General features: G+C 61.1%; 2 protein-coding genes across 4 annotated transcripts; both read right to left on the reverse strand.

Annotated features, from left to right (window-relative positions):
* Positions 1–12,822: 12,822 nt before the first annotated feature.
* Positions 12,823–14,121, reverse strand: LOC147575440 (platelet glycoprotein Ib beta chain). 2 transcript variants are annotated; one of them, XM_086682255.1, is made up of 2 exons: positions 13,968–14,121; positions 12,823–13,707 (listed from the first exon to the last, which is right to left on the reverse strand). In XM_086682255.1, the coding sequence occupies exons 1-2, from the start codon at positions 13,975–13,977 to the stop codon at positions 13,097–13,099; spliced, it is 621 nt and encodes a 206-aa protein (XP_086538381.1). In that variant the 5' UTR covers positions 13,978–14,121; the 3' UTR covers positions 12,823–13,096. The 2 variants fall into 2 exon arrangements, with proteins under 2 accessions (XP_086538381.1, XP_086538380.1); XM_086682254.1 differs by having other exon boundaries at positions 13,823–14,121.
* Positions 14,122–14,234: 113 nt separating this feature from the next.
* On the reverse strand, positions 14,235–22,934 carry LOC147575441 (septin-5). Of its 2 annotated transcripts, XM_086682253.1 has the most exons (12): positions 22,838–22,934; positions 22,694–22,704; positions 18,191–18,287; positions 17,998–18,084; positions 17,601–17,724; positions 17,379–17,513; positions 17,065–17,182; positions 16,831–16,932; positions 15,935–16,031; positions 15,714–15,849; positions 15,374–15,476; positions 14,235–15,272 (listed from the first exon to the last, which is right to left on the reverse strand). In XM_086682253.1, the coding sequence occupies exons 1-12, from the start codon at positions 22,878–22,880 to the stop codon at positions 15,216–15,218; spliced, it is 1,110 nt and encodes a 369-aa protein (XP_086538379.1). In that variant the 5' UTR covers positions 22,881–22,934; the 3' UTR covers positions 14,235–15,215. The 2 variants fall into 2 exon arrangements, with proteins under 2 accessions (XP_086538379.1, XP_086538378.1); XM_086682252.1 differs by lacking the exons at positions 22,694–22,704; positions 22,838–22,934 and adding an exon at positions 18,943–19,273.
* Positions 22,935–27,694: the final 4,760 nt, after the last annotated feature.

A 27,694-nucleotide genomic window follows, 5' to 3' on the forward strand; every position in this document is an offset into this window, starting at 1 on the left:
TTTTTTTTTTTTTTAAGTAATCCCTACACCCAATGTGGGGCTCAAACTCACGATCAAGTGTCATATGTTCTACCAGATGAGCCAGAAAGATGCTCAGGGGAAGTCTTGAAATGGTGATGACGCTACTTTGGTGCTGGGTCCAGCATTCAAAGTGGCTTCCCACGGGCAGAAACATTTGCATGGGGTTTTGAAGGGTGAGTAGGAGTTTTAGGATGGTCCTGGTAGGCAGGTTCCCTGGACAGAAGGGCCAGCTTTAGCAGAAGGACCAGCCTGGAGGGTACAGCTGGTGCCAGGCTCATGGTGTAGATAGAACAGATGGCTCTGAGGGGGCAAGCTCTGAAGCGCCTTGAACACAGGGCTAGGCAGATGGTTAGCCCTGCTCCCAGGTGAGGGTGGGTTGGAGACTCAGGTAATTCTGGTGCTCAGAGGCTTTGGGACCTGTTGCTTGAGGGGGACAGAAGAGCCCTCCTGAACAGTTCTGCCACTCAGTGTGAAGGTGGCTGCCTCCTACCTCAGCTACCCCTGGGACCACCACCCGGAGGAAGGCACAGCCCCCACAGCCAGCCCACTCCCTCCCAGGCAGACCACCGGCCTCGGCCCGGGGGACCAGCCTCAGTGCAGAACGGGAATTGGAGCCGGCAGCAACAGCTGGCCCCACTCGAGCGTCCCCCGGGGGCCACTGCCTTGTTCCCAGGCCCCCAGCCCAGCCCGTTCCCAGGCTGCACCCCACCCCCAAAAGCACACTGCTAGGGACGCGGTTGGGCGAGGCTGTGAAGGGACCACCGGCTGGGAAATCTCCTATCCCCTCACTATCAGGATGCAGGACCTCTGCATCAGGCTGGGAGGAGGCACAGCACAGCCCCCAACCCACGGGGCCCCTGCCTAATTCCACTGCTCGTGTCCATAGGCTCAGTCTCCCCTGCAGGAATACACACACTTCAAATGATTGGAAGACTCCAGGGGGACCCCACCGGCCAGAGGGAACCATGGAGGAGGGGCAGTGAGACCCCCACCAGCTTTCAAAGCAGATGCACACAGATCTGTGTAGGTGCAGAAATACATCATTTTGGTGGCTGCTGTCCTTTTTGGTAGCACATGTTGGATGAGTGTCTACTTGCTTCCCTGGGAGCTCCAGGGAGTCTTGGAGAGCTCTAGGTGGTGCCCACAGACCTTGTGTTTCTGTCGTCCACCTCTGCCCACCCCATGCACACCCTGGGGTGCCAATTTCTATCTGTGGCTGAGCCATTGAACATCTGTGTGTCTGCCCGGCCCTTCAGAGGATTCCGGACGCAGCCATACATCAGGGTGCTCCCCTCTCAGAAGGGTCACCACTGTGTTGGCTGCTGCTGAGTGTCTGACGGCCTGGAAGATCTATCTGTTTTCAGGGTCGCCCATACCCTGGCTGGGGCAAGTCTTCTGTTTTGCAGGTGGGGGAAACTGAGACCCAGAAAGACTGTGAGGCTGAGGCCGTGGCAGAGCCTTAAGGGTGGAAGTGTCCTGTGGACTGCTGACCGTGACTGCCAAGTGACATGGAGCAGTGGGGGAGGGATTGGAGGCAGTCTTGGGAGGGGAATGGGGTGGGGCCAGGTACAGACCCCTGAGATCCACACTGTCCACACCGTCCTGCTTTGTGGCTGGGGCCAGAGGAGGCAGGGGCCAGAGCAGCTCTCCCACAACCCCAAGGAGCCAGGTGCGGTGTCTACAAAGGGCAGAGAGTTACGGCCAGGAGGATTAGTAGGTCGTTGGCACCCCTGAAACCCAAGCTGGCTGCTGGCTCTGGGAATGGGCGTCTGACCCCTCTGCGGCCTCCTGGATCCCGGAGAAAATCCTCGAGGCCGAGTTAATACCAAGACCAATTTTTATTTCAACAAAGTTAAGTCTCAACAATGTGACACTGAGGGAGAGGGATTTTCCTGCCACAAGGGAAGGGGGGCTGGGGTCCCAACATGGCGCTGCCCTTCCCCCTCCTCTCCTCCCCCAGCTGTCCCCACCGCAGGGGTAGGGACTGGGTTCCCCTGAAGATGAAGCTCTGTCACCAAGCGGTTCAGGCTGTTCCTTGCAGAGTGATCCCACCACCTCCAGCTCTTCTTCCTCAGGCCTGCAGGCTCCCGGGGCCTGGAATGCCCTCTCTGTCCCTCTCTGGCCTCCCAGGCCCCTGAGTTGAGCCAAGGGGTCTCCAAATCCCCCACCTTTCCTTATCTTGTCCATGAAGGTGGGTATAACCCATGTCTGTGACCTGGACAGGCAGGTCTCCGGAAGGTTCTCTGATCGATGCATGAGCCTATGTCCCTCGGGTCACACAAACTTTGTGGACCCTGACCACGCCCCATGTGGACGGGCCACACATCCTCCTACTTCCAAGGGTGACATTGGCCTGGACTCAGACCCAGCCCAGGGTGCTCTCTGGGAGGGCTGTAGGGGAGGAGAAAGAGCCCTGGTGGCAGAGGGCCGCCCCCCCTTCCCCCCCCCCCAGCCTTTCTTCCCACCCCTAGAATCCCCAAAGGGAGAGTGGGAGGGGCTGGGACCCAAGAGGCTCGGCCTCGACCTCACTGGCCCCCAGCCAAGCCTGGGGCCAGACCCGGAAGCTGCTCTCCAACCAGATAATCGATGGTCTGGGGGCCGTAGTGGCTGCAGGAGGGTTGGGAGCCCTGTCAGAAATTGCTCCTGACGATGACCACATGCGCGGCCCGAAGGGACAGGCTCAGCCAAGCCCCACCTCGTTACCCTGCCTTCCCTCTGTAGCGGCCACTCCATCACCCTCACCCCGGCTTCTGCAGCCTTCCAGGCGGGGCGTCCACTACTCCTCATTCTATGGAGGAGAAGAGGGCCTGTTTGGGCCATGGCCTCTACATGGACCCCAGCCAGCATTCAGTGGTTGCAGGCCCCGAGTGTTATAGGGTAGACCCAAGTGGGCACAGCCATGGGAGGCCCATGACAGTGGGGGGACACACACTGGAGGGCCGAGGGATGGGTGTGTGCAAAAGTTAGAGGTACGTCGGGCTGCCCAAGGCTGTCCACATGGGCCCCTGGGCTTTACTCTGAGGGTACTGCCCGAGGGCAGGGCTAGGGGCCCAAGGGCACCCTACGACAGGCCAAAGTCAAACCAGATGGGCTGGGGGCCCCGTGGGGCAGGCGGGCCATTCGTCACCGTTATCTGCCCCGCCGCCGCCAAAATCACAAACACATTTTTAAGTGAAGGACTGGCTGCCACCGGCCTGCAGGCCCTGATGCCGCCCAGCTGTGGCCACACTGGGTGGGGGTTGGGGGTGGGGGAGGGTATGGAGAGGGGGTATGGAGGATTAGCAAGTGGTTGGCCTGATGGAGGAGTGCCTGCAGCCCCCAACATACCCTCAATGTGTTCTGGAGGCCGAGCCTGTGCCAAACCTCCCATAATCTGACATCTACAGTCTCCCCTGCTTGGACCCCTCTGGAGCTGGGGTGATGGGCCCCAGAAGCACCCTCATCTCTGCCCTGGGTACTCCTGCTCCCTGCCTTCCTCCCACAGCCTTGGCATCACAGATTCACCCTCTGACCCACATACTGACCTGGGATGTGCATTGGGGCTATTTGTGAGGACAGGGGCTCTAGGTCAGGGATGTGCTTTCTGCATAAGGCTGGTGGCTCAGTAGTTGCTCCATGGGAGAGGCTGGGTTCAAGACCCAGAGAGACAAAGACAGAAACAGAGGCAAGAGATAAAAAGAGACAGAGATGGGAGAGGGAGCCTGCCTGCCCCTGTCACCAGAGACCCACCCTATGTGTCACCACAAAGCAAGCCTGGGTGGCATGGACATGTCCCGCTTGTCCTGTGGCCCGGTTTTGCTACGTGGCAGGACCCGTCCTCTAGGGTGTGCAGGTGAGGGTGGGGCTGGGCTCCGTCAGGCCATCACTCTGGGAGCCGAATGCAGGTCCTGCCCAGCACCCTGGACCCCCGGGCAGGCCCATGGGGGTGGGGGGCGCCGGGAGAAATGGCCTGTGACGGGGGTGGGCGTCCCGGGCGGGAAAGCAAACAGTGTCAGCAGCTAATGAGCGGGAACCGGGCCTGGGGCCGAGGGCCCGGGGAGGGGCACGGCCATCGCTCATCCTGACAGGCGGGCAGCGAGGGAGGGCTGGGGACTAGAGGTAGGGGGGAGCATGAGAGCCGACAAGAGCATACCCTAGAGACCCGACCCCACACACAGACGGACAGACGGACAGAGTGGAGGCAGGCAGGCCTCTCACCCCTGGCTGACTCCCATCCCTGGCTGTGGCCCCAGTGGCACCCCACTTGCTCCATCATCTCCTCTGTCTGACCCAGCTGGCTGTCCTCCTCCCCCATAACTAGTCTTTGCAGGACAAAGGAGACTGTCCCAGGAGGGGGTGCTGAACCTGGGAACCCCACATTGCACACTGGGGTATAGGAACGGGGGTCTTGAGGCCCTGCCCCTCCCTGGGCATTTCCCAATCTTTATAAAGCAGAGAAGGCCAGGTGTGCTCTGAGAGGCCCTCCTTGCCCTGACTTTCCATGGTCACCCTTCCTCCCTCCCTGTGTGCAGCCCCAGCTGTCTTCGAGGTCCCCACCCTTTCACGAAGTCTTCCCTCGATACCTCCAATACCTCCGACAAGCCCTGAAGCAGTGGGTGGGCTGACTCCACCACCAGGGAAGCAGCCCCTCCAGTCTTGCATATTAAAGCTGCAGTCCCATTTCACAGGTGGGAAGACTGAGGTACAGAGTTGGATGTCAGGCCCAGCTCTTGGTCTCCCGGCCTCTAGCAGATTAGAAGCCCCTGCACCCCAGGTCTTGCCCAGGCAGAGCTGACCCAGCCTCTTGGCCTCTTGTCTGCCTTGAGCTCCCTAAAATTGCAGGATTTCTGAGCAGGCAAGACCTCGAGAGTGCTCCTGAGTTTCTCCTGGCCGGCCCTGGCCCTGGTGGCCCCATGAAAACTCAGCTGCCCGAGTGGCCTGTAAGTGCCTGCCTACGGGGGTGTCCAGGCCCCTGTCTTGCCTCGGCTATGAAGGAGGGGCAGCCATAAATTCACACCGCCAGCCGCCTGAGGGATAAATGTGTCATCGACTGCACGATTTACGAGCACACCCCTGGCCCGCAAGGCAGAGAAAACAAGCCTCTGTGTACACATGGCGCGGCGGGCAGGGATGGGCGGCTGCCGGGGGGCATGTGGGGGCATGGCAGGCCAACAGGACACGTGCATGCGAGAGGTGCAGGGATGTGGACATGAGGGTATGGGGACACAGACATGCAAATGGGTATGTGGGGACAGACATACTCATAAAGGGAGGTGGAACTGTACATCTTTGATATACCCACAAACACACATGCGCACACACACACACACACACAACACACTGGTGTGATTGCATATACACGCATGCATCTGAAGGTGGCACAGCATGCTCAGGGACACTCAGTGGCCACGTCACCCAGAAGCATGCATGGTTCCACCCTGGAGGTGTGCTCTTTCTCCCACATCCCGATTCCCACAGAGAAAGGAAAGACAAGGAAGGCTCTCTGGACGTTTGTGTGTGCATGTATGTTTGTGCATGTGCATGTGTACGTACGTGTGCTTATACGTGTGTGAGTGTGTGTGCAGGGTCTCTACTATCCCCAGACAGCCCACGCAGGGCGCCATGGTGGAGGGCCCACTGCGTGAGGATGCAAAAACAGAGCGGGGACCAGCTGGCCTATGGAGGATATAGGTGTGTCAGGAGACCAGGATGTGTGGGAACAAGGGCTGGGTGGTGATGCCTCGGTCCTGTGTGGGGCCTGACTGTCTCAGAGGCCCAGGGGCACCAGGAGCCATGGCCCTGACAGGCCAGCCACTGAACACACCCCAGGCATCAGTGCTAAGCAATGAGGCCATAACAGCCTTGACCCCTCACAGTCCCACTGCCTGGCCTGCTGACCATGCGTGCATTGCCCACTTTGTCCACCAGGACCCTGTGGGGCAGTTCTAGGCTCGAGGCTCTGCTGGCACCAACCAAAGTTACCTGCTGGGACTAATCCAGGTGCAGCAGCACAGGCCTGAGAGTGCAGGGGTAGGGGTGGGGGTGGGGGCGCGGGGACTGCAGCAGGAAGCTTCAGGAAACAGAGGATTCCAGGAAGACCCCGGTGGACTCAAAGCAGCGTCACCGAAGTCTGGCAAGGACTTAGGATTCTCATGGAATTGAGGCTGAGGGTCAGCCTTAGCTGTCAACACCTTTCCGTGGATGATCTGGGGACCCACTCATGCTCCAGACACTCATCTTGCTGGCCTTGCCACAAGAGAGTCAGGAGTGTGGCCCCCCGGGAGGATTTCTGTGGCGGTGGATCCCCAGCCCGGGGCAAAGGGGCTGACTGGTATCCTGGAGACCACCATGGCAAAACCATGGTACCCCAAATAAGGACAGACAACATCACTGCCCTCCACACTGGGGACCTCCAGATACAGAGCAGACACCTGGAGAACCGATCCGGGACCTCTGAGACCAGAGACCTCCACACCAGGGACCTGCCAAACGGTGACCTCAGACCAGAGATCCCCAGAGGAGAGACCCCCATACCAGAGACGCCTACACTAGAAATTCCATACCAGGGCTCCAAAGAGAAGAGACCTATAGAGCAGGGGCTCTAGATGAAGGATCTGCAGCAGAGAGACTCATAAAATAGGGACCCTCACTAGGGACCCCCGGAGCAAGGGGTACCCAGGTGAGGCATTCTGTGCCAGGAGAGACCCAGGGCTCCCACAAACAAGTCTGTCCCCATTTTTCCTATAAAGAGAGCCAATGGTCTTCCCCCACTCCCCCCCTGCATGAACATCTCAGGATGGCGTTGTCTATGGGCTCTGGCTCTGCTCTGGTCTGTGTCACTGGTGTCCTCCCGGGTGTGGCCCTCCAAGACGCACTCTTGCAGGAGATGAGGCAACTTGAACACGGTGAGCACCTTCAGTGGGCACACAGGGGCGCAGGCGTGTTGGGACAGGCGGCTGTCAGGGGCGCCCGTCCCCCGCCCCCCCCCCCCCCCCCCCGCAGCCCTGCCCAGACAGAAGCCCTTTCCTCGGTATCTGGCTGGAATCCTTCAAGAGCATCTTTAAATAAACAAAGCACAGAGAAAAGTGAGCTCCTAAATACAAGTCACATTAACATAGATTTCCATGCAGAAGCACAGCAGAGCTTGGCCTTTAGGCCTCCCATAGGCCTCCTCAAAGCCCTGCTCAAGCCTGGGAGTTTTAGAGGCCCAGGGGCACAATCACCTGGGCGATGCCCACACTGCCCCGGACACTCCCCAGCCCCCTGGCCCCAGGCTATAGTCTCCCTCTTGGGAATGGGCACACCAGGCCTATGCACACACCTGGGCAAGAGAAGCAGCATGGGGACCCTCTACTTGCCCTGAGGTCTGTACCCCCAAACCCCAGGGGTTCCCTCTGGCAAAGCTTGAAGGATTCCCTTCCAGCCCCTCTCACTTCTTTTTTTTTCTTTAAAGTTTATTTACTTCTTTTGAGAGATACAGAGACAGTGCAAGTGGGGGAAGGGCAGAGAGAATCCAAGCAAGCTCCACCCCATCAGCGCAGAGCCTGACAAGGGGCTCAAACCGACATAGCCGTGAGACCATGACCTGAGCCAAAAGCAAGAGTCAGACGCTCAACCAACTGAGCCACCCAGATGCCCCAGGCCCCTGCTACTTCTGAAGGGTTTTTTTTTTTTACCCCACTGGGGACACAGTGACCTTGTGGGGATGATCCCAGGGTCCTGTGTGACTGGGACAGAGGCAGGGAGAGCAGCACTGGGGTGGGTGGAGAGAGCCAGTGAGGCTGTCCTTGTTGTTGAAGGTGCCCTCCCGTCCCCCACCCCTTGCCACATGAGTGTCTATCTGGCCGAGAGCCCCTCAATTTGTCTAACACACTTAAACAGGGTGAGGTGAGGCCCTCCCCACAAGGACACCTGTAGTAGGACAAGGGGTGAGGAGGGTGGGAGCCTCTGATAGGTGAAGGCTGCAGTCCAAGGGACCTGCACCCCCAAGCCCCCCCAGACCATGCAGACAGTAGCCTCCAGATGGGACTGCACACTGCTGGGAAGAATGCTTCAGAACCAACAAATGACTGGATGGAGCTCCCCTCACACATCTGGGGCCCTTCTGCCCTCTCCCTCCTACAGGCTGAGCCCAGGGCACCTCTGGCCCCTGCAATCTCTGTACCCTCCCCTGACAGGCGTCTCCTGGCAGCACAGTGCTGCTCCCTCAGCCTGAACATCCCCAGGAGCCCTCCCCACCACCTGCCTTCGACATACCAGTCAGTGCTTTTGATGTCCCGGGGCTGGGGCACTCAGGTTTGTTCTGAGGGTCAAGGGGATCATCCACATGATGAGGACCAGGGTTTCTCTCAGGCACAGAATTCCAAGAGCTCTGAAGGACGCTCCCGTCCCCGCTCCCTCCGCTCTTTGAGAGATTTCATGGTGGACATTTGTTTCCCTGTGTATAAGTGGCCTTCTTTCTGCCGCAAGAGCCCCGAGGGGTTGTCTGCAGGACAGACCCCTGGGCCAGGGATCCATGAGGCCAGTGGCTGAACTGGGGGTCTGGGCAGTGAGGGTGCTGAGCACACTCCATAGGTCTTGGGAACATTTTCATGGGCTCTCTCAAGCTTTGCCCACTGAGTACTGACCCCCCCAGGGGATGTCCACAGTAATGGAGGGGTCCCCACCTGGTCGATCTCCCAGCACCCTTTGTCCAGCTGGCCTTCACCACGCTGCGGGGTGGTGGTGACAGGAAAGCAGGACAGAAGGAGGGAAAGACCGTGTTTCCTCTGGGGCAGAGAAGATCCCCATGGGAAGGCTTCTCTGGGAAGGACTGCTGATCCCCAGACCCTGCAGGGCCAGCCCATGGGTTCTCCTGATAGGACAGGACGTCATCTTCTGCAGACATTTCCTGTCTGTGCACAGAGAAGGTGAGGACGAGGAGAGTGTTGCATCCATTGTAGACAGCCCTGGGTGTAGACAGCTCTGGGCATGTGACTGTGCTGGGGAAAAACAGAGGTAGGCCTGGGGGATACCCCAGGGGCTGTTTAAGGAGGGCGGGACACAAGAGCTAAGGCCAGGCCCAGTCACCAGGACCAATGACCCTAAAGGCCCCCCTCAGCCTAGGGGGCGAGTGCTTCCCGAGAGCCCCCTGCTGATTTATGGTTCTCCAGGGTGGACAGAGTTATGGCTGCTAAGGCCTTGCTCCCTCCCTCTTCCTCCTCCCTGTTGGGGGTCGGTTGGGGTGGGGTGGCTCTCAGCTGGTTTCCAGATGGGCCTGATAGAGGGGGCATCTTGGGGTGGGAGGCCAGACACCCTGAGCAAAAGGACCTGGCCAGTGTCAGCTGGCCAGCCATAGCTGCCTTTGTCTCTCTCTGTGGTTGTCTCTGTCTCTGTCTCTGTCTCAGGCTCTGTCTCTGTCACATGCAGCCCCCCTTCCCCGAGGCAGCCTGGGTGGGTGGGAGTGGGAGCCGGTGATTTATCGCCTGCTGCCTGTCTTCCATCGGAAACGCCGGGGGTGGGCGCAGACGGTGCAGTGAGCTATGGGCCCCCAGGGCCCCGCCACCCACCCCAATGTTGTTTGCTCTGTCTGGGCGGCGGGTGCACCCCACCCCAACGTGGCCAGGGCTTCGGGGGCCCCCAGACCTTCCCAGGGCCTCGTCCACGCGGGCCCCACTCAAGTCTCCGCCCACCGAGGGGCCGCCCCCCTCCCCAGGCTCCCCTTCATCTCCCCAGGCAGGAGGGGGCCCACGAAGGACCCGCACCCACTCCTCGCCCCCAGGTTGGTCGGGAGGTGGCGAAGCGTCTGTTCCACTCCCCCTGGGGGGCTCCCATTCCACCATCCCCACCGGCTTCTTCCTTCTAGTCGCCCTCCACGCCACGGGCCACCACGCAGCCGCTCCTTCCAGCCCCGCCTCGGTGCACACAGCAGGGGCCCAATATATGTTTACGGAGCAAACAGGCGGCAGGAGTGCGGCTGGTGCACCTGAGCTGACACTCCCTCCGCCTGGCGGAAGAAGTCCCTTGTCTTCCCTGTTGATGGGCTGTCAGCGACCCCGGGGAGGGGAAGGGAGAGGAAGGTAAAGGAGGGGAAGGGTGTAGAGGGGGCGCGCTCACCCCTCCCTGTCAGCGGCCACTTGATGCACCCTTCCCTGATCCCGTGGGGTGTGCGACCTGTCGTCCGCCGTCTCGGCGATCCACCCCCACCAGCCTGGGCAAATCCGTCCTCTCCTGGCCTCTGTTCCTCTGCGGACCCTGGTTGCACGCCCAGGGCTCACCTCGGCTGCCCTCGCCCCACGTGGGGGATTTTCCGCAGACCACGAGCGCCCTCTGGTGGCTCATTCGGGTCGCGGCGCGTGAGGGGAGAACCGGATGCCGATTTGGGGGCGGGAGGTCCTCAGCCGAGGCCGCAACCCATTTCACAGACAAGGACACGAAGATTGCCAGAGGGAGGTCACGGCTGTATCTGTCCCAGGAATGCCGTCTGGCCCTGCCGGGGCTTGTTCAGAGAGGCTGGGGGTGGGCAGTGATGTGGTCAGAGGACCCCTGGGCTGTAGGGCAAAGGACCCTGAATCAGACAGCTTGGGGGCTGCAGGTGTGGGGGGATGCGTAGTGCCTTGAGTGGCCACCGTTTTGTTCCCATCTGGAAGGAGAAGGAGTCTGAAACCGCAGAGAGGACCAGGCTGTCAGTGGGGAAGGAAGGGCCCCTGGGGCAGGTGTGGTGTCCATTAGATGGAGGACCACGCTGAGGGGAGGGGCATGGCAGACCCTTGAGGTGGGGGTAGAGGTGTACATTCCCCCTCCCTGCACAGGGCCATTCAGGGGCGCTGAGCTGGGACCATCCACTTCCCCCACACTCCTTGGAGGCCCCAGGGTCAGTGCATGGAGGGTCAGCTCAGGGTCACAAGTTGGGACCGGGGACTCCCAGGCAGCCCGGAAAAGATTCGCCAGGGAGGCCAGGCCAGCACCCTCTGTGGTCAGTACCTTGGGCAGAAGCCAATCTAAATCATGGAGAACTGACAAAAGAGAGAGAGAGTCTAGGAGGAACCATGGAATTCAGCTGCCCTATTTACCAGGGAGTAAGGAAGTTCTTCCTCAGGTCTGACCAGACTGTGACACCAGCCTCTTTCCTACATCAGAGGAGCTCTAGCTGCTTCTGCAGCTCCGGGCTCTCAGGGTTCCTTGTGCCCACCCTCTCAGAGGGACACAGCCCAGAAGCCCTCAAACTTGTGGGCAGTGGGCCTGGGCTCCTGCTGACCCCTCCGCATAGTGTCTGCTGGAGCCCGGGCTCACAGCCCAGGAGGCTTCCTTCTCTTAGCTTGGGGTCACCTAAGACCCCCAGGCCATTTTCTCCTGAGCCCTACATTTGTTCCCTGAAGGCCTCAGTGAGGAGTAAGAGAGGAGTCCTAGGGGCTCTGCTTCCAGTGCAGCGTGGAGAAAGCTCAGGCCCAGCAGGAAGACCCCTCTCTGGCATCTGGTTTCCTCCTCTGGAAAGTGAGGGGGAACATCCCCTCCCTGTACCATGCTGGGACTGAGTTAGGCTGCCTGTGTACCTTACTGTGACAAAGACTATTACCTCTGACCCCCACCAGGGGCTCTGGGTGTGCTGGGCCATCCCTGAGGGTGTGGGGGGGGGGGGCGGGGGGGTTGGCAGTTCATTTGTACAAAAGGGGCCATCCCTGATGTAGTGATAAGGCCGGATGGACGGCTGGACAGTCGGCCACAGCCCACAATGGGCCGGATGCCCCGCACCTGCCCACAAAGGAGGGGGTGGCTCCTGCCTCACGTCTGACCGGCAGCCCTGAGATAGCATCAGCCCAACCGGAGGGCCATCCATCTTGTCCCACAAAGACTGGGACAAAGGCCATGTCAGCGGCAGCCTCCCCGACCCGGTCAATGGGGGCCAGAGCCTTCCTGTGCCAGGCGCCCCAGGCCCAGGCCTGAGGCTTCTTGTCAGGGTCCTGTTTGGGTGCATGAAGAGTGGCCTTCATTGTTTACAGGGCCAGCCAGGTGGAGGCCCCACCCAGGGCAGGAATGGGACTCCAATATTGAGGAAAGTGTCAGCCCTTCATTTGGGCACCCTGGGTCCCTTGTTGGCAGCTTGTGCCACAGTGGGGCACCCTGGAGGAGTCCCAGGCCCTGGCTGCTCAGCCTGAGTTCAGGGGTGAGATAGGGGAGACCAGGGACCAAGGCTGGTCCGAGCGGTCAGAGGCACCTTCCCACGGGAAGTGGTGGTCAAGTGCAGAACATGATTCCAGACACTGTGCAGCTCCCTGGTACCCACTCAACCCTGCAGGGACCTGCCTCGCCTGTCCTCCAGAGGCTGAGCTTCTAATTCAGATGCCCAGGGAGTTCCAGGTGGGTCATCAGATTATTCTCACCACCCTGACCCATCCCTGACTGCCCTGAAATCTGCCCATCCACGCTCCCAACAGTCGTCAGAGCCTCCTCACGGCCCCTCACTGACCCCCAGAGACCCCAGCTCCAAACATCCTCTCTCTTTCTCTCAACCACACTGTCCTGCAGTGCCCTCGATGTCCCCACTGTCTTCACTGTCCAGTATCCTCACCGTCCCCGTGTCCTCACTGCCCCTCAGTGTCCTCACTGTCTCAACACTGTTTTCACTGTCCCCACAATGTCTTCACTACCCTATAATGTGGTCACTGTCTGAGTTCTTCTGTGCCTTCCACTTGAACTCCTTTGAAAGTGAGTGGTCTGGGAGAGTCACTGATCCCGTGTTGGGTGTAGGAAGATGTGATGCATCCCCCTTGAATCACCTCCTAGGGCTTGTCCTGTGGTTTGGGAGGGGAATTTCCGGGTGGTGGGGCACAGAGACCAGTCAGATTGGGAGAAGGGTTTATTCTGCACTGGAGTTTGGTGTGGGGAACCTCGCAGGGGCTGGGCTGCAGCTCACCCCCCTTGACCCGCCTAAGCGTCCTGGGCTTTGGCTCGCCTCGCTGCAGAGGGGCGCGTGTGGCCCGGGGCCCGCAGGGGGGTGGTGGGGTCTGGAAGACTGTGCCCAGGCGGAGGACGAGCCCCGGTCCGGGTCAGGGCGAGGGCTCCTTGGAGCAGGGTCCTGTCGGGCTGGCACGCCCGCGTCGCTCAGCGCCTCTCAGGACTACTCGTAGAACTCGCTGGCTCCGGCCGTCTCCGCCACCAGCGGGGCGGTCAGCGACAACGGGTGCGCGGCGCGGGCGCGGGCGCGCAGCCGGCGCAGGCGACACAGCAGCAGCAGCAGCAGCAGCGCGTGCAGGAGCCCGAGGCCGAGCAGCAGGAGCTGCGCTGCCAGCGCCCCCCAGCAGAGCGCGCCCGGCGCACAGGCGGCGCGCAGCTCGTCTTCCGCCAGGTACGGCAGCAGGCGGCCGCGCAGCGCCGGGGGCGCGGCGCAGCGCAGGTCGCGGTAGGGCGCGCGCTCGGGCCGGCCGGCCAACCAGGCGCGCAGTGGCACCAGGCGGCAGTCGCAGCGCCAGGGGTTGCCGCCCAGGTGCGCGGCGCGCAGCACGGGCAGCGAGTCCAGCAGCCCCGGCGGCAGCGCCGTCAGATTGTTGCCCGTCAGCACCAGTTCAGTCGTGTCCGGCGGGAAGGCGGCGGGCAGCGAGGCCCATGTCAGCCCGCGGCGCCCGCAATCCACGCGCGTCCCCGCACAGCCACACGGCGCGGGGCAGCCCGCGACTGGGCGGCTGAGCGGCGCTAGCAGCAGGAGCAGCAGGCTCAGCGCCCGGCGCGGCCCTGCAAGGGAAGCGCCGCAGTGAGCCTGGTGGCCTGTGTGGCACCTGAGCGGGTCCCTGTACACCCCAGGGCGCTGGGCCCGGCCCGGGCCCCGGAGACCCGAGCCCCGCCTTACCCGAAAGCCTCTCCACCTCGACCATCCGCGCGCTGACTGGAAGTCCGCCCTAAATCTCCCTACTGCAGCCCAGATGACTGCAGCGCCTCCCAACCCGACTCTGCTCAAGGAGCGCAGTCCCGGGCCTGCCTGACCCCAAACTCACCGGAGCCCATGGCGAGAGGATGGTGACCTGGCTTGTTCTGGAGCGCTGAGCGTTGGCTGGAGAGCCAAGTGATAATGCCGCCCCGCCCCTGCCAGGCCCCAGCACCCCGGCCAAACCGACCACAGCGCTGCCACCCGCCAGAAATAACCCGGAGGCCCAGTAGACAGACGCTGCGGCCCCAGATAGAGCGCTATCACGGGGCTCGCAGACTACCAGGGCTTCCGCCCCCCCACCAACCCAGGGGAGCACGGATCACTCAGACACCGCTGTGACTTCACCAACATTGTTCTCCTGTCACCAGGACAGGATGCAGCATTCACAACTGAACAAAACTGGAGACTGGGATTGGGGGGGAAGGTATCATGCTGGGGGTGGGGGAGGGATGGACTAGGCAACCCAGGGCAACAGTGCTGCTGGGGAGAAAGGACCTCCAGCCACAGGCAGGGAATGGCAGTCTAGGGGTGGGGGGTTCCCAGGTTGCCCAGCACCCACTGTTCCTGGAGCCCTCAGGCCAGGCCACAGCCCTAGATGAGGAGTTTGGGCAATTGCAGGCCACCCTGCCCCACCAGCCCCGGGAGATCCTTGCCTGCAGCCAGCTGCTCTCCTTCGGTCTGGAGGGATCCTAAGCGCTTCTGTTGCCCAACCTGCCACTGAGCTACCCAGTGAGGGGTGAGGAGGTAGGGAAGGACTGGCCCACCTCGGCACAAAGTGAGGCCTCAGCGTAAGCTGGGTGGCCCGAGGGAGGGGGCACATGAGGGTTCCCACGTCCACTCTGTGGCACTGGGATGGAGAAATAGACCTGGGATGCCGAGGATCTGCTCCCCTATTCTGCCTTGTTTTACCCCCCTACCTGAGTAGGGCCTGGAGTCGGAGTTCATGACCTTCTGGGGCAGGGGTAGATCTCAAAAGTCACGGCCCAAATTAGCTCCTGTTCCCCCGAGGCCAAAGAGGGCCAGCTGTGGGGGCTGCTGTCCAGGCCCCTTGGAAGCAGATACAACTAAGGGGAGCGACTGGTGCTGAGAATAAATTAGGGTTGTTTGGGGGCTATGAGCCTGCATCTCTGGGTCAGGTTGGGAATAGTCGGGAACAGTCCTGGTCTGGACCATTCCGGGACTGGGGTTGTGCCCAGGTCTGTTGGAGATCCAGATTTATTCCAGGGTGGAGTCCAGGCCAGTTGGGGTCCAGGGACGGGAAGGGCCAGCCTGGAAACTGGCAGTATATCCATGGCAATGTGGGGCTGGGTTGGGGTCACTGGTCCTGCATCTGCTGCTTCATCTTCTGCAGCATCTCCTGCATGCGCCTTAGCTGGAGGTGAGACGGGAATAGCAGAAGGTAGAGTGACAAACGTGATAGGAGGGGCTGGACCCCCACCCCCACCCCTTCTCCTCCCCTGTGGCCCCACTAACCTCCTCATCCTTCATCCTGATGAGCTTTTCTGTCTCAGCATCCGGGGTAGGCAGTGGTAAGATGGGGATGGGGCTCTCCATGCGGCTGTCCTGGGTCAGTTTGCTGTGGGGTGGACAAGAAGCACAGTTTGTCTGACTCCCAACACTACTGAGGCTCTGCCTTCCTGAGCTCCCACACCGTTGGGTCGGCTCTGGGAAGACAAGGTGCGGGGGGGGGGGGCCTACTTGGGAGTCGGGGCAAAGTTCAGATCTGGGAAGGCAGCAAGGATCAGCCCTCTGTTAGGGAGCCTTGGCTGGGAACATGAGGTGCACGATCCAGGTCCGGGTCAGAGCTGCGCACCTGGTCATCTGCTGGATGCAGTGCGCGCGATAGTTCTCATAGTGCACGTCGCATGTCACGTCCTTGAGATCATGCATGTGTGTGCGGATCAGCATGTTGCGAAGCTTCACAAAGTCGCAGTGTGCCTGGTTCTCCACTGTGGGGCAAGAGCGGGTGTTGGGTGGGTGCAGGCCCGGGGGAGCCACCCCACTCCCTCTGTCGCACCCCATGCCTGAACTCACCCTCCACGATCCCCCAGGGGTACAGTCGCCCCCGGACCCGCTGCCCCTTGGCTTCCACCACTGTGTTGCTGCCGATAACCGCGAAGGGCGCACTCTCCTGGGAAGGGCAGGTACAAGGGCTCGCGCCCAGTTAGTGTGAGTATGGGGTTAGTGGCTGAAGAGGGACATGGGCACTCGGCACCTGGTCGCTCCTACGGTATCACTATCAACAGCCCCTCCCCAAAGAGATCCTGGAGTTGCCCAACCCTTGTGGCTTCTCTGAAGCCAGAGCTGGCATGGCTTATACCCGTGGCACAGGGTATGTGCCCAGCCAGGCATATCCTCCCCTTCTGACACCATCCCCATCAGGAAGTGCTCCATTCAGCTACCATCGCCATCCCTCCCTCCCCAGAGCTGAGCCCCTGCCTCCTGTTACTGATGCTGACTTGGGCTGGGGCCAAGGGCTCCACCCTGCTCTTGGCCCAGTGGCTGCCTATCCCGTGCCTTAGGCTTGGTTATTGCCACTCTAGATCCCGGGGCACCCAAAGCCACAACCACCCTCTGGAGCTCAGAATTCTGGGAGCCAGGGCACACACAGGCTTGTGGCCATCAGGCCAGACCCTTCTGCTCGTGACCCATTGGAAGAAGACTGAGGAGCAGGGTCAGGGTGGAGGCCTGGCCAGGACTGTGCCTTTGGGTCCTGGCAAGTGCTCCATGACACACTAGCCACACGGGGCCCAAACTGCACAAGCCAGTAGGGACATGAGTGACTGTACCCCACCCCAACCCCCCCACCCCACCCCAGGTGGAGGAGCTCTGCTGCCCAAAGACTCTTTCCCCCACCGGGTTGGACCTGGATGCTTGGTGCCATGTAAACTGACCTCCAGTTCCCTCCTCTGCCACCCCAGGCCGCTCACCTTCAGTTCCCGATCCTGCTGCTTGAAGTCCTCATCCTCGTCAGAGTCACATTCAGGGAACTGGTACACGTGGATCCCAAACTTGTCAATCTCCTCCCGGATCTGTGGCAGGGCAAGGGCTGTCAGATTTGAGCCTGGCCAGGGACCCGGGGCCAGGTGCACTGGCACCCAGGATCAGCACACTTGGTGTTCTGGGTCCTGGAGACTTAGCCCAGGCCCAGTTGCCAGGCTCACCCGCTCCTTCAGCTTCCGGATCTCGCTGGGGACGAGACAGTCAGCTTTGGCGATGAGGGGCACAATGTTCACCTTCTCATGCAGAGCCTTCATGAAACCCACATCCACTGGCCGCAACCTGCAGAGAACATCCAGGGGTGGAGAGGGGCATGGTGGGGGTGGTGGGGGCACAGAGAGAGGGTGGGATGGGCTCAGGGAGGGCATGGTTGTGAGGGCACAGGCAGAAGATAAGCAGTGACAGGTGCAGCCAATGGGGAACCATGGAGGCGGGAACCACCCCCCACCCTGAGCCTGTTCCCAGGACATTCACGCACCCGTGTCCAAAAGGGGAGATGAAGTAGAGGCAGCAGTGCACACGGTTGTCTTGGATGTTCTTGCGGTTGAGGCCACTCTCGTCACGAAAATACTGCTCAAACTGCTGGTCCACGTAGTCGGTGATGGGCTTCCAGCTGCAGGTAGGCAGGAGGGTCGGTGAGGCCAGAGGGGACACTGGATCAGCTTAGGCACAGACTGTTCCCCAGCCAGGCTTTCCTCACCACTCAGAGTTGTTGACAGCATCCCCGAAGCCTGGTGTGTCTACAATGGTGAGCTTCAGCTTGACCCCCTTCTCCTCAATGTCCACCGTGTGCTTCAGGATCTCTACAGTCTGGCTGATGCGCTCTGTGGGTGTCGGGGCATCGTTTGGAGGGGTCTCTCCAACTCTCAGACCCCACCCCCACTGGGCAGCCAGGACCCTTGTTCTCATCCATTCTAGAATTTAGCCCTGGCCTCATGGCCTGACTGTGGTCTGGGCCACTCCTCCTGGACCCTGAACAGGAGAGACCCACGCTGTGGGGAGAGAGGAGCAGGGTCTGGACCCAGAAGGGACCCCTTTGAAGGGTCACACAGCAGAGGATGGGGAACCAATGCCAGGGCTGCATAGGGCCGACTCACCCTCGGCACTGAGCAGCTTCCGGTCCTTGTACAAGTCAGTCAGGAAGAGGCTGTGGACCAGCGTGGACTTCCCCAGGCCGGACTCACCTGCCAGCAGGTACAGTGAAAGAGTCAGGTTAAGTCTGGGACCCCTCTGACAAAGCCTAGCTGGCTATGGCCCAAGCCACCCCACCTGGGAGTCCAGCCCACTCACCCGCCACCATAAGAGTGAAATCGAAGCCCTTCTTCACAGACTTCCGGTGCACTTGATTGGGCAGTGTGGCGAAGCCCACGTACTGCTTGTCGATATCCTGGGGGGTAGGGGCAGGGCAAGTCAGGAGCAGGCTTGGAAACCTGGGCCAATCCGATGCCCTGTTCCCTACCCAGCTCAGACATGGAGGCAGCAGAGGGCAGAGTCCTCTGTGTGGGGAGTTTCAATGGCAGAAATGGGGTGAGGGCCTGTGAGCAAAGGCCTGGAGCTGGGAAGGCAGGTAATGGGGTGACAGGCATCCTTGCCCCCGCCTCAGTGAGTGGCTTTGCAGGGACCTGAGAATGTGTCTGTGTGTGTAGAGTTTAGGATGCCTGGCTGCAGCAGGCCTAGGCTGGGTCCTCCCTTGGGCGGTGGGCAGAGGGCACCAGGACCCCGACCCCTCACACACATCCAAGGCCCTCCATAGGCAGGAGAAGCCCCCTGGCCTCAATACTCACCCCTCCTGAGTGTACCAGGGGGTGGGAGGCCCCATCTGGCCACCATCCAGCCGCGGGGGTGGCTTGCTGCTGCTACCAAGGCGGAGCAAAGGCTATTTATAGACAGCGGCACCGAGCCTCCCCCACCCTCGGGGTCCCAGCGCCCAGTCAGGGGGACCCTGGCCCTGCCGGTCCCTGTCACGTCCCAGAGCCCTTGGGACCGGGACCCGGCAGGCACACACACGCTGACCCACATTCCACTCCCCTTTCCACACACACCTTGAGCCGCCTCTGGGCCTGGGTCCGCGGTGACAGCAGCTGCTCCACCAGGCGGTCCTGGGGCGCTGCCAGCGAGTCCATTGCTGCGTTTGGACCCCAGACCGGGTCAGACCCACAGGGGCAGGGCTTTCAGGAGGGACTTACAGGCGGTACTGCCCTGAAGCTCTGTTCTCGCCCCCGTTTTACAGACGCGGGAATTGAGGCCCAGAGAAGGGACGTTGCCCACCCGCGGTGTGGCTGACCCCAGAGGCCACGCGGGCCATGCCTCTGCCAATGCGCACCCGCCCCGAGCCGCGCGCGCGGTCTCAGCCACAGGCAGGCCCGGCTCCCGCACCGAACCAGAGGCGGGGCCTCGCGGGCGCTGGCAGGCGGGGCGGGCGGGGAAAAAGACCGCCCCACCCGCACGGTCGCCGGGAAACAGTCGCTTGGAAATTGGGCCGCGGGCGGAGCCACCGGAAGGCTGCTTCGGAGGGCAGGGCCCAGCATAGGCGCGCATAGGCACGGAGGCGGAGTCCCGCTGCCGGACGGGTGGCCTCTGTCCGGGCGTCTCGACCACCCGGGTGGGAGGGTGGGGAAGCCAGGGCCCACCTAAGGGCCCTAGGGGGCGGGGTTTGTGGCCGCCCCGCGTCTCACCCCCTCCAGGTGCAGCGCGGCTTTCACCCGCCAGAGGGCGCCAGGAGAACGCTCCCGGGACCTATGCGCACCCACGCGGGAAGCGGCCCCTCTCACTCCTTCTCTCCTCGTAGAATTGGCCCGGAAACCTCCCGGCGGTGTCGCGGAGTCCTAACTATCCACGGCCACACCCCTCCTTGTACGCTCCCTCCCCCCTCGTATGTTATGTGCGTGTGATGGGAGCAGGAGTGTTCTGGACTGGTGTGGCCCTTCCAGACACGTGGGAACTGGGAGGGGGCAGAGCCCACCTCCCCAGCCTGGACCCACCTCCCCTTCGCCCGGGCTTGAAGGGGCTCAAGTGCTCAGTTAGAGCACCAGAGGCCTACCCACCCTACCTCCGGGAAACTTGGAAGCTGCAGCCAGCCAGCACTGGCCACAGCTGCCCCCAGACCACTTCTGCCAGCCAAAGTGGGGGGATGGTGTGTAGAGTGAACTTACCCCCTCCCCATCATTTGTCTCCCTGTCAGCCTCCTCGCCTGCTCTGATCCACAAGACGGACCCACGAGGGCTGGAAAGCTCAAGCCGGTATAGCTCTCACCCTCTGTGACCACCCCAGGGGCCACAGGCCTCTCCTGGGCACCAAACCGTTCCTCACCCCTCTCTCCAGGACCCTACCAGAATCGGAACCAGCCAGCCAGGCAGGAGGGAGGCTTGGAAAGGAGCTGCAACAAGAACAGACATACTTCTTGGACTGTGTATCAGTGGGGATAGGCGGCCCCCCAGCTCTTCCCCACCCTGGTTCTCCCTTCTTGGCTCCCCTGGTTGAGGGGCCTCTGTCCATTTGTCCAGGCTCATGATGCTGCTGTGGGGCCTGGAGGCCCCTGGCACCTGGGGAGGAGGGATGGGCCCACAGCTGGGAACAGGAGAGTCTTTCATCCAGAGGAGAGCAGGGGGAAGCCACAGGGCACCTCCCTCAGCTCTCCCAGCTGGGCCCGCAGTCCTTGCCCCGAGAAAGCCTCCACACTGGCCCCAGCCCTCTGCCATGTGGACCTGTAGGAAGTGTCTGGGCCAAGTCCCACCCAATCTCCACCTGTAGGTCCACTAGAGACACAGCCCCTCAGCCTAGCCCCCCAGCCCGACAGGCTGGCATCTCAGGCTCAGGGCATCTCCAAGACAGACACACCTGGGTCTACGCCTTAGCACTTCACAGCTGGGTGTCTAATGGAGCTTGTCACTCTCAGACTGCCTCAGTTTCTCCACTGATAAGGCACAGCCTCTGGGGAGGCCCAGGTCAGAAGGGCAAGAGTCAGGAGGGTGACATGTCAGGAGGGAAAGGGTCTCACTCCCAGCTCCTGCCCCTGCACCCAAACTCACCCAGACAGGGCCTGTGGATTCCCTGGGGGAGCTCCAGGGAAGGGGCCCTGCCACCCCCTCTCTCTGGCCCATGAAGTACAACAAATATTTCTCAGGGCTTCCTGAGCTGTAGACACAGCTGCGCCCACCTCCTCCCGGTGCCTGAGACTCTCGAGGCATTTCCATTCTTAGAATCACTGGAGTCAGCTCTGGAAGCAGCCACCAGAGCCAGTAGAGCCCCCATCACTGCCTGAGACAAGGTGGGGCCAGAGGATGGGGGCACGGAGGGCCACCAGAGCACCCCCCACCCTCTTTCATAGTGTGGATAGCTCACCGACACCAAACAATATTATCGGTGAAACTACCATATTCTTCCAGCTCCCCCCCCCCCCAGATCCTCGGGGAGCCTGTCCCAAAGACCTGGCTCCTTGGCTTTGTTCCTGGGGCTCCCCCTCCACCTGCATGGTGCCCTCTCCCTCTGGTCTGAGGGGTAGGGGACAGGTGAGGCTGGCTCCTAACTGACCTTGAAGGATGGGCAGACACAGGCCTGACAGGGCTCACACCTCAGCAGGAGGGAGTCCCTGTTGGTGCTAGGCAGCAGCTGCCTGGCCCAGTAACTCCAAGGCCCAGGAGAAGCTGTGGGGGCTGGTCTCCCGGGCCTTCTCTCTCTCTCCTTCAAACAATAGCCTGGCAGCATGTGTCCCTGCGTCTCAGGCATTGTCTGACCTGCCTTGATAGGAAGACAGCTCCTGGCCCGGGCTCCCTGGAGAGGCCCTTGCCAGCAGGTTAAGGTTGAGGGGCCCCTCCCCAAGAGCCTCACCTGTCCCAGGGTGGGGCGTGTCCCTGCCAGGAGACTGGCACCTGGCAGCCAGTGACTCCCAGCCCCCACCCCACCTGCTGGGCCGCACCCTGGGCCAGGACTTCGGGGTTCTACCCAGCATCTGCCCACTGTGTGAATTCCTATCTCTGACGAGGATCGCCAGGGCCACCTTGGTGCCAGAGTTAGGCCAAGAAAATCCCCCAACATGACTGAGCTCAAGCCAGAAAGGCCTCCAGCAGGGCCCCAGAGCCCCCTGCCCATCTGGTTACCCACCCCCACCCCACTCTCAGGATCTCCCAGCTCTGTTTAACCCCAGCCTCAGCTGGGTTTCACAGTGGGTGCCCAGGTCAGCCTCCTGTCATGTCCTGCATTCCCTGAGTGGGGGCCAGGCCAGCTCCTGTGGGAGGCCACAAGCCTATTTGTACCCACTAGGTTGGAAGACCCATTCTGGGCACAGGGATGACTCAGACCAGGCCTTAGAGGCTCCCAGTCTGGGGAAGAGGTCTGGCCACAGATCAGCCCACTCAAATTGGTGTGTGGGGAGAAGAGACATAAGATGCACAAGAGTGGGGTGGGGCTGCTTAGGGTCTAGGTGCTGGCTGGTGGATACAGACCCCTCCCCTAGCCTGTGGCCTGCGGTGATGGTGGCCTCACTCAGGACCCCCAGCACGAGGCCTAAGGCCAGTTCAGGGAGGATACACTGGCACTGGACCACTGGGAGACACCTGGCCCATCCCCCCATCCTGGGAGGGGCACCCCTGCTGTAAGGGTCAGGGGTCAGGCCCCCAGGGGCCCAGTGCCCACTCCTCCCCTCTGTAGCCCCTGGCGCGGCGGCACTGCCCCAGCTGACAATCGGTTATCGCGACAGGGCGGGATGACGGGGGCGGGGTCGCGCCTGGGCGCCGGCGGCGTTGGTGGCACAATGGGTGACAGCCGGCCGCGGGGGGAGCGGCGGCGCGCACGTACCTGCTTGTCCTCTGCGGGGTCGGGGTCGGGTCGGGGTCCGGGTCCGGGCCGGCGGGCGGGGGAGAGACGAAAAGACACGGTGAGAGGCGGGCGGGCGGCGGGGACAAAGGCGCGCGCGGGCGCGCGGGCAGGCGCCGGGCTCACCTGGGGTCGCCAGCTTGCTCTTGTACCGCAGGCCTGTGCTCATGGTGGCCGCCGGCGGGGGGGACGGGCGGCGGCGGGCGCGCGGGCGGGGCGCGGCGACGAGCGGCGGAGGCCGAGGCCAGGCTGCGGGGTGACCGGCCCCTCCGCGCCGCCGCCGCCCGCCCCGCCCGCGCGCCCGCCAGCCAATCGGCGCCCGCCGCGCCCACGCACGACCCGGCGCGGCCGGCGGGGGCGGGGACCCAGGCGCCCCCCAACGGCCCCGCGCCCGCCGCCTCCGGGCGACGCCCTCGCTCACAGCCGCAGGCCAGCGCCCCGGGAACCCGGCGACGCCCACGATGCCCCAGCCCACGGCAAGGCGGCTGCCAGACTCCCGCCACACCTCGCGTCTCCCATGCCCAGGCCTGGACTCTGCCTGCCTCGCTCTCGAGGGACCCCAGTCGGTGCCTCAGCCTCTGACCTTCCCAACGTGTGGCTCTTCCGTAAGACCTTGCCCCCCAGGGACTGGCGGCCTCCTGCCAGCCGCTCCTCACCTCACCATGGACGATGGAGGTGCTGGCCTGTGGAGTCCTGCTCCTGGCCACAGCAGGAGAGGTGATGGTCACCCCAAGGAAGGCCGGATGCCCGGCGCAGGGCCGGTGCCCCAGCTTCCTTCCTGCAGCCTGTTCAGTGCTGTGCACATCTGCTCTGGGAGGAGACACCTAGGCAAGCTGCAAAGTCCAAGCCCCTGGGCAGTTGTCCCTCTTCTCTTTTTCTGGCTTCTTTTCTGGGATTATTTCTAAAGAGTAACCGAGCTGACATCTGGGACAGGACGGACCGACCTCAAGCCTGCCTGCTCGCCCACTCCCCACCCCAGCTGTACACCCTCTGCTCTGCAGATGGCAGCCAGAACTGCTACCACCCTGAGAAGGGGGGCAGGGAGATCTCGGCCTCCTGTGCTAGAGGCCAGTCAGTGGCACTGAAGGCAGGGCCAGGGCCTGCACCCCATTTACAGATGGGGAAACTGAGGCCCCCAGACCTTCAGTGATTGGCAAGATTCTCAAGCATGAGTGCCTCCTGTCTTCCGTCACTATCACACTCCCAAGTACCTTTGGCTTCCCTGGAGTGCTCTCAGATGTCATATCTGGAGTCTTCGGTCCCACAGAAAGGACAGGCAGACCTGTGGTCACCAGCTCCCCCAATGACAGCCCCCTTAGGAGGAAATGGCCTGCTGTACCTTCCACACTCAGGAAGCGCTCCTTTCTCCCTAGCCCCTTGTGTGCCCCTTGGTCCTCCTCCATCTCTGAATCACCAGCACCTAGCACAGAGTTGTCTGCTCAGAAAATGAAAAAGCCATGTAAGCAGCAGCATTGCTCTGCAAAGTTCTGTGGCAAACGCCCATTTCCCCCCCCCCGCCCGCCCCCACTGGGACCTCCATGTAGTCCAGAGCTGTGACCAGTGTGGGGACACTCCACCGCTCAGACCCCTCATCCAAAGCCTCAGGGCCAGATGTGTTTGGAATTCAGAATTTGTCATATATCTCATACAGTACATGATACCTCAGTGGAGCCGGCTGCAGCTGCTGGTAACCAAACACATTAAGATGTTTGTAGTGGAGGGGTACCAGGGTAGCTCAGTAGGTTAAGCGTCTGACTTCAGCTCAGGTCATGATCTCTTGGTCTGTGAGTTTGAACCCCGTGCCGGGCTCTGTGCTAACAGCTCAGAGCCTGGAGCCTGCTTTGGATTCTGTGTCTCCCTCACTCTCTACCCCTCCCCCACTTGTATTCTGTCTCTGTCTCTCTCGAAAATAAATAAACATTAAAAAAAAAAAACTTTTAAAGATGTTTGTAGTGAAATGAGGGGTGTCCAGGTGGCCCAGTCGGTTAAGCATCCGACTCTTGATTTTGGCTCAGGTTGTGATCTCACGGGTTTGGGCTCTGTGCTGACAGCATGGAGCCTGCTTGGGATTCTCACTCTCCCCCTCTCTCTCTGCCCGTCTCCCGCTCACAATCTCTCTCTCTTAAAATAAATACATAAACAAACAAACAAACAAACATTTAAAAAAGGTGTTGGTAGTGAAGTGCGACTATTCACATGAACTGGAATTAATAAAGGCCATAACACATGGTTACACATCAGCCCAGGGCTGCCTTTGTTACAGAGTTTCGAACACTTTAAGTTTCAGAGCTTTGGGGGAATTTGGAATTGGGGATAAAGGAATGCAGCAGGGAGGGAACACTTGAAGTGATAGGCAGGACTTCTGAATCTTTCTCAGCTCCGACAGGCTTGGTGGAAACCCCATCTGAGGGGGCCTGAAGCTTTGCAAAATGGTTGAACTGGTCAGTGAAAACTGGCACTTGGACCTTTAGTATGAATTGACCCATGCAAGCCTTTGCTTGTGGGGACAAAGGAGGAGACAGGAACCTATCCTCGATGAGGCAGCCATGTCTTTGCAAAGGGCTCTCTCTGGGCTCAGCGGGGAGGGGGGCTCCAGGCAGCCCTGGGTGCTGGCCTTGCCACAAGAGAGTCAGGAGTGTGGCCCCCCGGGAGGATTTCTGTGGCGGTGGATCCCCAGCCCGGGGCAAAGGGGCTGACTGGTATCCTGGAGACCACCATGGCAAAACCATGGTACCCCAAATAAGGACAGACAACATCACTGCCCTCCACACTGGGGACCTCCAGATGCAGAGCAGACACCTGGAGAACCGATCCGGGACCTCTGAGACCAGAGACCTCCACACCAGGGACCTGCCAAACGGTGACCTCAGACCAGAGATCCCCAGAGGAGAGACCCCCATACCAGAGACGCCTACACTAGAAATTCCATACCAGGGCTCCAAAGAGAAGAGACCTATAGAGCAGGGGCTCTAGATGAAGGATCTGCAGCAGAGAGACTCATAAAATAAGGACCCTCACTAGGGACCCCCGGAGCAAGGGGTACCCAGGTGAGGCATTCTGTGCCAGGAGAGACCCAGGGCTCCCACAAACAAGTCTGTCCCCATTTTTCCTATAAAGAGAGCCAATGGTCTTCCCCCACTCCCCCCCTGCATGAACATCTCAGGATGGCGTTGTCTATGGGCTCTGGCTCTGCTCTGGTCTGTGTCACTGGTGTCCTCCCGGGTGTGGCCCCCCAAGGCGCACTCTTGCAGGAGATGAGGCAACTTGAACACGGTGAGCACCTTCAGTGGGCACACAGGGGCGCAGGCGTGTTGGGACAGGCGGCTGTCAGGGGCGCCCGTCCCCCGCCCCCCCCCCCCCCCCCCCCCCCGCAGCCCTGCCCAGACAGAAGCCCTTTCCTCGGTATCTGGCTGGAATCCTTCAAGAGCATCTTTAAATAAACAAAGCACAGAGAAAAGTGAGCTCCTAAATACAAGTCACATTAACATAGATTTCCATGCAGAAGCACAGCAGAGCTTGGCCTTTAGGCCTCCCATAGGCCTCCTCAAAGCCCTGCTCAAGCCTGGGAGTTTTAGAGGCCCAGGGGCACAATCACCTGGGCGATGCCCACACTGCCCCGGACACTCCCCAGCCCCCTGGCCCCAGGCTATAGTCTCCCTCTTGGGAATGGGCACACCAGGCCTATGCACACACCTGGGCAAGAGAAGCAGCATGGGGACCCTCTACTTGCCCTGAGGTCTGTACCCCCAAACCCCAGGGGTTCCCTCTGGCAAAGCTTGAAGGATTCCCTTCCAGCCCCTCTCACTTCTTTTTTTTTCTTTAAAGTTTATTTACTTCTTTTGAGAGATACAGAGACAGTGCAAGTGGGGGAAGGGCAGAGAGAATCCAAGCAAGCTCCACCCCATCAGCGCAGAGCCTGACAAGGGGCTCAAACCGACATAGCCGTGAGACCATGACCTGAGCCAAAAGCAAGAGTCAGACGCTCAACCAACTGAGCCACCCAGATGCCCCAGGCCCCTGCTACTTCTGAAGGGTTTTTTTTTTTTACCCCACTGGGGACACAGTGACCTTGTGGGGATGATCCCAGGGTCCTGTGTGACTGGGACAGAGGCAGGGAGAGCAGCACTGGGGTGGGTGGAGAGAGCCAGTGAGGCTGTCCTTGTTGTTGAAGGTGCCCTCCCGTCCCCCACCCCTTGCCACATGAGTGTCTATCTGGCCGAGAGCCCCTCAATTTGTCTAACACACTTAAACAGGGTGAGGTGAGGCCCTCCCCACAAGGACACCTGTAGTAGGACAAGGGGTGAGGAGGGTGGGAGCCTCTGATAGGTGAAGGCTGCAGTCCAAGGGACCTGCACCCCCAAGCCCCCCCAGACCATGCAGACAGTAGCCTCCAGATGGGACTGCACACTGCTGGGAAGAATGCTTCAGAACCAACAAATGACTGGATGGAGCTCCCCTCACACATCTGGGGCCCTTCTGCCCTCTCCCTCCTACAGGCTGAGCCCAGGGCACCTCTGGCCCCTGCAATCTCTGTACCCTCCCCTGACAGGCGTCTCCTGGCAGCACAGTGCTGCTCCCTCAGCCTGAACATCCCCAGGAGCCCTCCCCACCACCTGCCTTCGACATACCAGTCAGTGCTTTTGATGTCCCGGGGCTGGGGCACTCAGGTTTGTTCTGAGGGTCAAGGGGATCATCCACATGATGAGGACCAGGGTTTCTCTCAGGCACAGAATTCCAAGAGCTCTGAAGGACGCTCCCGTCCCCGCTCCCTCCGCTCTTTGAGAGATTTCATGGTGGACATTTGTTTCCCTGTGTATAAGTGGCCTTCTTTCTGCCGCAAGAGCCCCGAGGGGTTGTCTGCAGGACAGACCCCTGGGCCAGGGATCCATGAGGCCAGTGGCTGAACTGGGGGTCTGGGCAGTGAGGGTGCTGAGCACACTCCATAGGTCTTGGGAACATTTTCATGGGCTCTCTCAAGCTTTG

The sequence above is a fragment of the Puma concolor genome, chromosome D3 (genome assembly GCF_028749965.1).
Source record: "Puma concolor isolate L17-30 chromosome D3, mPumCon1.1.hap2, whole genome shotgun sequence".
Classification (NCBI taxonomy): domain Eukaryota; kingdom Metazoa; phylum Chordata; class Mammalia; order Carnivora; family Felidae; genus Puma; species Puma concolor.